Raw genomic sequence first — 12983 nt, forward strand, 5'->3', positions numbered from 1 at the left:
TGTGCATGTCTGGTACATTCAAAAAGTTTTCAGCAAATTCTTCAAATAAATATGAGTTATTCCCCTTCCATCCAGGTTCTGTATGCTATTAATATGATTAAAAAAGATTTTTTTGCTGTTGTGTTCTTAAAATAATTTGATTTTTCATTTTATCTATATCGTATATGGTTAAGATTTGTGCACATACAAACTATAAGAAATTGAGAAAATTCAATCTTAATACTAGCATAAAAAAGGATATTAAGCTTAAGGGTGAATTGAATTTTATAAATCGAAGGAAAAAATCATGTACAATTTTAAATAAGTAAATTTTTAAAAATTTCAAAAGAAAAAACTTCCTGATCTTTTAATTTAATTTTTTTGGGGGGAGCGGGGGGCACTGGGGAAAAAACCCTTTGCATTACCCCAAATGAAAAGTATTTTACAATAACATTTTCAATGTTACCTCCCTAATTAGAGCAGGAAAGAGGCTCTGTTAGGAGGAAGTACATAATTAGCTGGTTCATGTAAAAGTCGGAGGAAATTGCCAAGACAAGGAGAAAGCATATATATAATTATTATGATTGGTTTTAGGCTAAGCAAACACTTTTTGTGTTTGAAATTTGAAACACGGGACGATTTGAATTGCATACTTCGTTAAACTTCACAATTTTAAGATAAAATGACCAAATAATGAACATCAATTTTTGATAATTTATATTTTAAGTGCTATAAACAGGAAGCGATTTATCTTGGAATTTTTCTGTAATGAATGAAGTAACATTTTCCAGTACCTTAAGTTTTGAACAAGATGTGAGAGAAACAAGGTGTACCTGTTGATAATGATTTGCATTACTTATTCTCTGAGCTTCGTAAAAGTAACATGTGATAAAAAAATCACTTACAATTTCTAAAGATTGTAATGTATATTTTTTTACCACCTGGGTGGTCCCTTGTTAGCATGCTTACATTGAACTCAAAGGGCACTTGGTTTAATCCTGGCTGGTTTAAACTTAAGATGTTATTTGCCTGATTGTTATCAGTCTGTGAGTACAATCTAATCTCTGGTAAGGTGAGCCATAGATGTAATACATCTATGGGTGAGCTAACCTATATATAGCTATAATTCCTAAGATTTCATAGACATGCATGACATGTGGCAATGGCAATGACCAGTGATAATTGGTATGCCATCAATTACTAGGGGAATGACCAGTGAAAATGTAAGAATTCATACCTGCCAACTTTTCAAAATGCCCATGGGGGTTTCACGTGAAAGATGGTTTCGTTTAGTCCTACAAATATATTCTTATGTGGTTTTTTGGTTTCTTCGTGCTTTAACAAGCTCATAGCAATTGTTAAATTAATTGTTTTCTTTAAAATAGTGGACAAAATTGCTCTTACAAAATTTCCACTTTGGAGCCTTCATGGGGGAAATCCCCCGCAAATAGTGACGGTTGGCAGGTATGAGAACTTTGTAATAATTATGATGTAAAAGACTGTCAAAACAATGACGAGACCAGAAATGCTTGAACAAATACCATTACTGGACCAATAAACCACTGAAGAAACTTCTGGTTAATTTTTGGCTTTACATTCTATTTCATGTTTTTATTCTGTGACTTTTGACAAAGGAAAAATAAGCTGATTGTCAGTTTCAGAAACAGTCTTCATGCTCAATTGCAGGCCCACCTGAGCCAAGGCCTGTAAAAGTCATATCTACAGGCCAATAAAATCTTAACTAAGATTTTGGAAAGACTGCACTATGCAGTAAAACTTTCCATATGCAGACATACAGTGGCGGATCCAGGGGGGGTTTCGGGGGTTGGAACCCCCCCTTTATTTTGGCCGATCAATGCATTTGAATGGGAGCATATAGTTGGAACCCCCTCTTTACTCTGGGTTGGGAACCCTTCCTTTTTAAAATGGCTGGATCCGCCACTGACATATATGTATATCAGATTTTCAATAGACTCTTGAAGCTGAAATATAAATCTAATCTAAAACCCAAGATTCATAATTAAAGTAGATGCAAAAACACTTCACTGGATTACTGATCTTGGTATTGAATTCATGCAAACATTATTTAGCATGTGAATGTGCAGAAACAGATTTAATTTTCATTAACTGTTCTGGTAGCTATAGAAAGTGATATGCTGATAAAGTTTGCAAAAAGTCATTACTTTTAAAGATAAGGGAGGCCATATCACCCAGTCACCCTAAAATGGCATTTTTAGTGAGTCATTGTGAAAATTACATTTGTTTTTCCTAAGAATTAGCACCTTGAGGAGGCCAATTAAAATTTTGGCTGAGGCAAAAACTGGATGTGAATAACCTCATTATTAAACTTGGACTGTTTATATATCGTGGTCATTCTATTTACAAAACAACATGAACAAGAGAAACAATTTATTTGTTTGTTAGATAACATCAAAGTCTAATTGAAAGTTTTATTTCAATTTCGACTTGCTTTGAAGTTTGCTAAAGGGATTAATTATTCAATTGTTTTGTCTCAGTGTATTGGAACATTGATGTGCCTGTGTGTATTGAGTTAGTTAATTGTGGAATTACTCTGTTTGTTTTAAGCTAATTATCTGTATCTATATTGTGCAGATCACCGATTTACCATGTAAAAACTTGTGGATGTTCCTAATGATATATACATACATTGTAGTTTTGTGTTCCCATCATTAGAATTTACTTGCACCGCTCACTGCTTATCTAATAGTATCTATGTAATTCACAGTCTGATTTGGAATTGGAAAAGGAATCTGAGTATTTTGAACAACTTTGTGAAGACTTTAAAAATAGTACATGTAGTGTTGGAATATAAGTTTTTGTTGTTTTATTACTGTACAAACCGATATTGCATTGTTTTGGAAAATATCTGGATCACTTTCAAGACAGAGTCTAGGGAACTTTTGATCTACATACATGTACAATCTCATCTCATCATATCATTCGAAACAATAAATTTGGTTATATATAAGTAGTTTGGATAATTTTCAAGACTTTTTTGGAATTGTACCTGACTTTCACCTCATATATATTTCTATATATAATAAATAGAGAACTAATTGGCACAGGAGAATTTTGCCTATGTTATTAAGTGGTGTAGGATGTTTGTTTCGGATGTCAGTTCCTTCTCACTGTTTATGAGAAACTTGACAGTATGGTATTTTTACTGAGAAAGGATTTTATAGAAGTTGTCAGGTAGGTAACTTTGGAATTATGTGAATGGATTCTTTAAAACTTTACAGGTAAATTGTACATTGTTGTAAGGAAATTGGAATTATCTTTGGAGTTCTTATTAAATTGTAAATGAAATTGAATTTGTCTGCTTTGGAATTTGTACTTAAAATTGGAATTGTCTTATAGGTAAATTAATGTTATCTTGAGGGTTATTCACTTTTGTTGTGGAAGAAAAATAACGTCTTGCTAGTTTAGATGCTTTATGATCGTAAGATGAAAGATATACGTAACAATAACGTTACGTTACATTAACAATAGTGTGCGCGAAAGTACGGGAAACAATTCCATAAGAAAATGATAAAAAGTCTCTTGGCCTATATTCACGACATTCTGGGGGCCTCAAAATGCATAAGAAATAAAATTATTTGAAATGATAAATAATCAAAACTTTAAAGTTCTATAAATGAATCACATTGAAAGTTTTTTGTGACGGTTCACTTTACGTTAACTGTCCTTCACAAAAGTCCTTTAACAGTGCTATGATAGTTCTAATGGATATAACTTCACAATTGGTCGTGTGGTAACTAGTCCTCTAGAAGTCCGTACTTTTGCTGCTCGAATAAGTCCATCTCCTCCTTTAATGACGTCTTCTATTGTTCCTAATCTCCATAAAAGTCGTGGCGATTCACTCCCTAGTTGAACTACATCACCGATGTTAACTTGTATAGTATGTTTTCCAGAGACTCGATGATATTCACGTAATCCGGTAAGATATTCATTAGACCAGCCTTTTGCGAAATGGTCTAATAAGAGTCTTTTTCTCTCAAATAGTTTGTTTGCTGTGATCGTATCAAGTTCTTGAATATTCGCGTTGTGTTTGTCGTTGTGCATCTCTGTGGTCGTAATAATCCTTCCGTGTAAAAGATGAGATGTATCCTTGATGTGAAGAGATCCGGTAAAATCTATCTCAGATGTGCAAAATGGTATGGTGTCTTTAACTTGATCCTTTGGTAGTGGTGGTGGTTCCCAAGGTAGTTTTGCGACATATTTATTTTCATTAAAATTTATGCTAGAGTTTTGATAGTCAATCATTAGGTTTTGTACATTTTGTATGATTTCATCAGAATCCGTCTCTAATCCGCTCGACTCAATTTTCCGAAATTTCTGAAAATTGCACTCCTCGGGTTTGTGCACCACTAAAACATTCATCATTGTGGAGTTCCGTTGTGTATTGTCAGTATCTGTGTTCAGCGGTCCTGATAGCAAATAGCCTATTTTAGATTTAACAGCTGTTGGTCCGTCACCTCGAATAATTTCATCTTGTACTAAAGACCAGTAGTAATCTGCTCCAACGAGAAGCGAAATATTAAACTTTTCATCCTGCGTAACTGGGTGGGCAAGTTGTAATCCTCGTAAATAGGACAAGCTGTTAATGTTTACCCGTTTCTTCATATGTATCGGTGCGGCAATTTTTGGAACAATAATTACCTCCATTGGAATTTTTTCTTTTCTTTCGGTCTCAATCGATAATGTCGCTTTCTCCAGGTTGCGTACCTCACCTTCTTTCCCGCCAAATGCAGAAATTTGCATGCTTACTATACCAGTTGGTTTGATATGGAGTTTTTCTACTAGTTCTTGAGAAATAAATGAATTCTGGGCGCCTTCATCGAGTAGAATGTTAGTCATAACACTTTCATCATGGTACCATACGGGCGCTACGGCGGTTTTCAATAGAATTTCGGTATGTGCTGTAACGGCAGAATGCATAGCGGCGCTCTTTGTTTCTGTGGTACTTTGTAGCTCTTCGTTGACAGGTTTCGTTACGGCTTTATTTTCATTTGAAGTGGAGTTTTCAGTTAGTAAATTATTACGGCAGATGCTACTGTGATGTTTCTTACTGCAATTTCGGCAACTGTATTTTGACTTGCATTCCGAAACCTTGTGATTACCGAAACAGTTAAAGCAAACTCGTTTTTCCTTTACGATTTGGGTGCGGGCGTTTATATCGGTGATCTTTGTACATTCATTTGGGTGATGCAGGTTTTGACAAAACAAACACGGCCTTTTAGTCTTAACGGAACTATTGTTGTTACTATCTTTAGACCCTGTTGAACTCCATCTTTTATTTGTTGTTTCTGTCACGAACGATGCGGTGGGGATAATATCGGTTTCAATAGGATTGGCGTTAGCGGCCTCTTGGATACAAATTTCTTTCTTTATTGCTTTGCGTAAACTTGAAATATCCCAATCATCATTACCGTGGTCTCGAGTAATGTTTTGTCTGACAAAACATGGAAGTTTGTTGAGTATTAGGGGTATTAATAGGCTTCCGTACGATTCTTGATATCGACCCATTCCTTCTAGTTCACGTATATTACTTTCTATTGTGTCACTGAACGATTTCAGTCCCCTAATTCCGGGCGTTGGTGCAGGCAAATTTAGCAAATTTTGCATGTATGCGTTAACTATTTTGTGTTGTTGGCCAAATCTCTCGTGTAGAATTTGTATTGCTTGATTATAGTTTGTATTAGTCATTTGCATTCCCGAAATACACTGGCTAGCTTCTCCATAAAGTTGCGATTTTAAATAATTAAATCGTTGCACGTCACTCAATGAAGGATTTTCATGTACAGAATTATTATAGGAATCCCAAAAGGCTAACCATTCTAGTAGATTTCCGTCGAAAGTTGGCAAGTTGAGTTTAGGCAATTTGTTATAATGACTTGACTTGGAGGTGGGCATGCTTGACTGGCTTAAGCTTGTTTGCTCTGAGTTGAAAAATATCTGGTTAGAATGTTCTTGCACGCTGGGGTTATTGCATATAAAATCTGATGCATTAGGATTAAGAGCTGATTGATTTTTAGAATGACTTACTTCTTTTATGAATTTTTCTATTTTCGTTATTCCAATTTGAATATCTAACTCGTATCTGTCAACTTCTTCAATTTCTTGGTCGAGGTCTTCTTCTTCTTCAATAGATTCTAGAATCTTCTCATTGAGGTCAGACAATGTCTTCTTCTTGGTTTTGATGAGCTCCATCATGGATCTGAGGTTGATAACATCTTGTTGCGGTTCTTCTGTCGGGTCTGCTTTTTTCAGTAGCTTTATTACTGCTCGTCGATGTGCGGCTCGTACTGTTTTGAGTTTCGAACTCATCTCTAGTTGAGGTTTTCGTCACGGCACCAATATCTTGAGGGTTATTCACTTTTGTTGTGGAAGAAAAATAACGTCTTGCTAGTTTAGATGCTTTATGATCGTAAGATGAAAGATATACGTAACAATAACGTTACGTTACATTAACAATAGTGTGCGCGAAAGTACGGGAAACAATTCCATAAGAAAATGATAAAAAGTCTCTTGGCCTATATTCACGACAAATGTACTTGAACCTAGCGTCTTCTAGGTGATTTTTGCAGTATTTTCAGGATAAACGGGAGACTTGGTCATATGTATACTAGAGGATATACATTGTAAATGTGCCAAACCTCAAAAACTTCCATGTTACATGTATACACTATGATCATGACGATATGATCGCTACTTTAATTGTCTTGAATTTTATATTTTTCGCACTTTGTTGTATGTGAGTTGAGAAAGGATTATTTTGTTTTAATTAAAAAGAGTATAGATGTGTCATTCCAGTCTAAATTTCCTGCCTTTTTGATCAGTTAACCCTATAAAGGAAACTTTCTTTTGGATTCATTATAAATTGGTTCTCATTTGGAATATATGTATGAGATATTTGTCACTGAACATGAAGCAATAACAATCAAAAGTTTTCATTTTAACAACAGGTATTAATGCTATTGAATATTTACGTTCAATGTATAAAATCCAATTTGTACTTTATGAAAACATGTTAAATCCATACAAAGAGGCAGAGAACGAAATATATGACTAAAGAGACCAGGCTACTGTCGGAAGAAAACAGATACGCTTGGCAAACTGGACCCACTAATCATCCTTAAATAGTTGATGACTGATATTAATTATTAATCAATTACAGAAAAATCCAGTCAATTAGTCAAACAATAAGTCATTCTATGATTCATTCATTCAATCATACATTAATATGATTGTATACTAGTGAAACATATGCCAGCCACACACATATTAATATCTCCTTAAATTGCTTTTAAGATAAAAAGATGCATCTGAAAACCAATAAAGATAATTTAACTGCAATGCAACATCTGTTGTTGTAGTCATTGGTTGGTCATAGTAACCTCAATACATATATATGTATAGATATGTGCTTGTAATGATTGTGGAAATTAGGTGAGGGTAAGGAGTGATACAGGGGGGGGGGGGGGGGGGGCGGGGTAAATAGAAAAAAAGATATTTGATTAATTATTGTCTTCTTTTGAGGCAATGTTACACTCTATAAGCAGAAGAAAATTTTTAATTTTGAAAAAGGTATTAAAATCTTTTGATTATCAAGAGGTAAAAAGGGTGGCTTTGATATCAGTATGAAAGTCTAGAGAATAGCCTTAGTTGTAATTGATACCAATAGTGATTTCAAAAGTACACAATGTTTTCCTTACATTAAGTAATAAAATAATTCAATCTTTCAACAATTTGAAAATCTTTGTGGAAATGTTTTGGTATTCTTCAAATTGATAATCTGTATAGCATTCAAAAATATTGAAAATAAGGTGCAGCAGATGCATGTTCACATGCAGATAATTAAAATAACGTACATCAATTTCATGAAGATGTGCATCATATCACAGATGTAAAATAAGTGAGGCAGTTTAAACTTGTTTTTTCTCTACAATTGCCAGATGGTAACTTACTTGACCCAGGCAATGAGTGACTACCATTAATTTTACATCTAATAAAGGTTAGAGAATTAAATAAACTCATACTTAAGAAAAAGACGTTGAAATAGATTTCTAGATGTTTATTTCAGCAGGATGTAGATTAACTGAGTTTGATTAAAAAGTATTTAATCAGTGATGTAGGTCTTATACAGCTTCTTCACCAGTTTTATGATATGATATTTATGGGCAAAATCATAGGTATACCATGCATTTCATATTTTAGGATTTTAGGATTTCTTCTCTATACATTTGAATTGTACATGTTTTGTAAGTCATAATAAGCTTATACATGTAGTTGTTTCAAAACCATAAATATCCCTTGCATTTCAGATGTTCATGATTTTACGATTTTATCTCCATCAATTTTGTTCTATGTACGTTTTGTAGGTCATGATTATATAATAACCTAGGAAGATATGGTACCATTGCCTATGAGACAACTATCCACTAAATAACCTGGGCACTTCGAAATTCTCACTCAAAATGATCATGAAATAAATAAGTTATACTAAAATGATTGCGAGCAATTTTTTTCACAATTTTTTTCTCGTGAAGTGAGTTGCTGGATTTAAGCAACATAACGTTCTTTTCAGAGAGCTCGAGAAAGTCAACTGATAACTTAAACAGTCAGTACTTAAACATATTCCTGTGGAATTAATTATAGATATGATATGAAACATAACAGTTGTGTATTGATATTTGATACTCCCTAAGAATAAATTATAGATATAATATTTGACAGCTGTTTAATTTTTTATCTGTAGAAGTCGAGCTGCTGTTTATGTAGAAGATAAAGTTAAGGAGGAAACCAGTCCTGTTTTGACAGAAGAGATCCCACCAAGAGAAGCAGGAGATGGACATGAGGAACCAGACACTGTTCTCAATGATACAACAGATATAGCAGGTAATTTCATATTATATAATGCAGTCATTGTCTTTCCTTTTTAGTTATTACAGGGGCATTTCCAGGGGGGGGGGGGGGGGTGATGGGGTTCCGTTGTTGTCAAAGCCCTGTTTTTGGACGATTAATGCATTTGAATGGGGACATATGATTGAACCCCCCTTCCTTTATCCTAAGCTGGGAAACCCCCTTTCTGAAAATGGCTGGATCTGCCTCTGTATTACCTAGGTAGTCATTGACCTGAATAAATGATAAAAAAAAAATCTGTCATGTGAGAGAGGTAAACAAAGTGTAGCAGAACTTTTTAGTGTTGTTTCTCTAGATGCTGTTACAAATAGATCAAGTCTGTTTAATGTATTTGCCCTTTTTCTAGAGTATTACCGAGTGCTTTAGAATTTCACATATTGTATTTGACATTTATCTATTGTTGAAGACTTATCATGCTTCAATGTTAATGTCAGTAATGTGTGCATGCTTGTGTGTTTTTCTTTTTATACATATTGACTTGCACTCTTTGAAACAAGAAACAATTACAGAGAAAAGATAAAGAAAACAGCTGATTTTGTTCTGATTGAGTAACATACATAAACATAATGTTTACTTTGATTATGAAAGTAATTACAGATGTGTTATTGTATGAATAGATCTCTAAACTGTCAACAAATGTTTCTACTTCTGGTATTATTGTATGTATAAACTGTCAACAAATGTTTCTACTTTTGGTATTATTGTATGCAGGGTTCTCACTAAGGCGAGTCCATGAGTCCTGGACTCATCAAATTCTGTCTGGACTCACCATTTTCAAAACTGGTGAGTCCACAGATGCATCAAGATTGAAATATTTTGTTTAAACTGAACACAGTTAAATACAAATATCATCATTTTATGGCAAAAGTTTAAAAGTGATCTGAATTTAATGTCATTTCATTGCTCTGTTAGGAAATGGAGACTAAAAATATTACATTATATTGCAATAAGATATTTTCTTCTTGCTGTTGGAATCATCATGGCTAAAAATGATGAGTCCCTGGACTCTCCTTCAAAAATCCTTAGTGAGAACCCTGTGTATGTATAAGCTGTCAACATAAGTTTCCTCTTCTGGTATTGTAAAGAATGGGTTATCTAAACATCTTTGGGAATCTTTTTGGATAGATCTGTATGTCATATAACAGTAATTTAGCATGAAACAATTGTAAGTGCCAAATAGCTGTTCTTATTGACATCCTTTGACAGGGATAGATAGGTACAGGATGAATTAGATGGAGGAGATATGTACAAAAAAGAGACATGAACATTATCAACATAAACATGACAAAATACTTTGACTTAGAAAAACATCTGTTCAATTTGTCAATTTTGCTACCATTTTGGCAAGGTAGTGAAAGGCCAAAATGAAAACTGGATATCGATCTTTTTATCATATAATGACACTTATTTTACCAACCTTGATAAAAAAGAAAAAAACACAATGCTTTGGTAAAATGTGTGGATTAACAATATGATTGATTTTTTTGGAATTTCATATTATAATTATGATTTATTAAAATTCATAACAATATTCATTTAACACTATATAAGGGTACACTGTGAATTCAGTATTATTCTAGGGATGGAAATTTGGTGGATATAGAACATTTATTTAGATGTTCTTTGTAATAAACATCTTTTCAAAGTTTAAATGCAGACATAGAAAAACACCATAAAAGTCACATGTTCCCCCCCCCAAATCTAAAAATAAATAAATCCACTCTTATGCTCCAATTTTACTGGACAGAAGATTATGATACTTATTTATCTATTTAATATTTCATTTTTTTGTTCTTTCAGATTATGATAAAGATGAAATAATAGATTATTTAGAAATATCTGGTATTAGTAGCAGTGATGATTCAGACGTGGATGATTGCTTCTTCCATCCAGCCACTAGAATCAAATTTAGTAAACAACCGATTAGGGTAAGTGCTACAGTCAAAGTAGTTCTACTGTAATCACTAGCTATAGCCAGTCGGTTGTTAGTTCAAACCCAGTTCGTGCAGGTGCACTCGACTCTTTATTGAATAGGATCGTCAGTTTTCCTATTGAAGGTTGGTGGTTTTTCACAGGCTTCCTCCACCTATAAAAACTGGCCGCCACAAATTAGACCAAAAGCGGAGCTCAAAAACTGTGTAAAAACACCGACAATATTGTACTTTGTGGAAAATTATTCATGGTTAATCTTTACTTAACAAATCCATGATTAAAAGGTACCACTGAATTATAATTATTATGTTTGTGGTGTTAGGTAACTAATTTCTAGGATACTTTTACTAATCAAAATCTCAGAATAAAGTTAAAAAAGAAATGCAAATAAATCTTAATTTAAATCTTAAAACCACAAACATGATTTTACTATACAAATGTATATGGATCTGATCATGGTATTGTCAAAACTGAAATGGAAGGAAATTGCCCTATGATAAAATAAATTCTAAAGGTCAATAGACCCTAAGATTTTCAGAATTTCAGTGTGCAGTAACAATACAGCAACACAAAATATATTTGTAATTTCATAAAAATTGATCGGCAAGTCAAAGTTTAAAAACCTATAAAAAGATCTAGAAAAATCTGGTCCTTAAAGAAATTTGGCTAATTGATTTTGTGTATCATCAAATATTCAGTAATTACTTTTTATGTCAACTGTTTGTCATTTGTCAATCAAAGGGAGATAAATCAAAGGTTTTTTTTAATATGTTACTTTGGAATTTATCTGATATGTAGAGGAAGTAATACTTATATTATATTGTTTATATCAAGGAAGCTGAAAATAAAATTAACCTAATTGAATGTTTTTAGATAATTTTATCAGTTTCAAAGATATGTTGAAATGACTTTAGAAATGTCTGTTCAATTATTTACCCCTAATTTCCAGGTATTTCCAACGTTTTCCACAGAGGAATACGACAGGAGAAACGAAGATGTAGATCCGGTGGCAGCTTCTGCGGAATATGAACTTGAAAAGAGGGTGGAAAAGATGGATGTATTCCCTGTTGACCTTATGAAGGGTCAGTATTTAATTTGCTATGGTTTCAAACTCTTGTAAAATGTAAAAAATGCAAAACTTTGTATATTTGGCAAATATATGAAACTCTTTTCACTGAAATTATTACAAATTTTTTGTTTTGATTTTAGCTGGACAATATGTTTTTCATACATTAGAAGTTGTTAATTCTTTTTAAGAATTAAACATTTGAAATTTGTGAACCATTGTCAGAGATAAAACATATCTGCTCTACCTGTATTTGAAAATTTGCATATTATTCCAATGATTGATTAACTTGGACATCACATTTAAAGTCTTAGACCTAAATAATAGACCAATTCAAAATTTTAACTTCCTTGTGAATTATATTCTGTCTCTATGTCCTTATAACGATAGGGTCAGTCAAACCTCTAAACATAATGCAACACCATTTAGATTTTTAGTATTAGTCCATAGAAATAAATTTAAAAATACACAGAATAGAAATGTAAACCATGGTTAAGACAATCATTATATTTTAATGACCCAAACTAGACCTTGAACTAATCTTTTGCTACATGTATGAAGAATTCCTGTTGATATTTAAATTAGGAATCAGATTTCAGAGTTACTATTTATTTGATTTTTCAGGTCCAGAAGGCCTTGGCCTTAGTATTATTGGAATGGGAGTAGGTGCTGATTCTGGTGTAGAAAAATTGGGGATTTTCATTAAAACCTTAACAGAAGGAGGGGCAGCACAAAAGGATGGAAGGTTAGTCTAGATAACATCTGATGTTCTTTTTATCCACCCCCCTATATGGAAAAATTTCTACGAAAAGTCTATAACTCTTTTAAAATTAAGTTGTTATCAAAAACAATACAAAACAGACCTAAATTTATCTTTTTTCTGTATTTGATTGTTCCAAAACCAATTCAAGTCTAATACACGTACATGTAAACGTGCACTTACAGAAGGTTGATTTTTATCTGACGCAGCTAATAAAATTTTCAAGGGGGGGGGGGGGGTTATTTGGACTCACAAATATATATATATAAAAAAGAAGATGTGGTATGATTGCCAATGAGACAA

General features: G+C 33.1%; 1 protein-coding gene across 1 annotated transcript; it reads left to right on the forward strand.

Moving 5' to 3' along the window:
- Positions 1–2931: 2931 nt before the first annotated feature.
- LOC139507478 (neurabin-2-like) lies at positions 2932–12713 on the forward strand. Its single transcript, XM_071295758.1, has 5 exons — positions 2932–3192; positions 8759–8898; positions 10723–10850; positions 11804–11936; positions 12545–12713. Exons 1-5 carry the CDS (start codon positions 3152–3154, stop codon positions 12673–12675), a joined length of 573 nt encoding a protein of 190 aa, XP_071151859.1. The 5' UTR covers positions 2932–3151; the 3' UTR covers positions 12676–12713.
- The last annotated feature ends 270 nt before the right edge of the window (positions 12714–12983 follow it).

Source organism: Mytilus edulis, unplaced genomic scaffold (assembly GCF_963676685.1).
Source record: "Mytilus edulis unplaced genomic scaffold, xbMytEdul2.2 SCAFFOLD_1376, whole genome shotgun sequence".
NCBI lineage: Eukaryota > Metazoa > Mollusca > Bivalvia > Mytilida > Mytilidae > Mytilus > Mytilus edulis.

Excerpts from the sequence above, each read along its gene's own strand:
- LOC139507478 (XM_071295758.1), top strand. The coding sequence starts at position 3,152 with ATGGTATTTTTACTGAGAAAGGATTTTATAGAAGTTGTCAG. Across the intron at positions 8,899-10,722 it reads TGATACAACAGATATAGCAG|ATTATGATAAAGATGAAATA; the intron begins GTAATTTCATAT and ends TTGTTCTTTCAG. Across the intron at positions 11,937-12,544 it reads CCCTGTTGACCTTATGAAGG|GTCCAGAAGGCCTTGGCCTT; the intron begins GTCAGTATTTAA and ends TTGATTTTTCAG.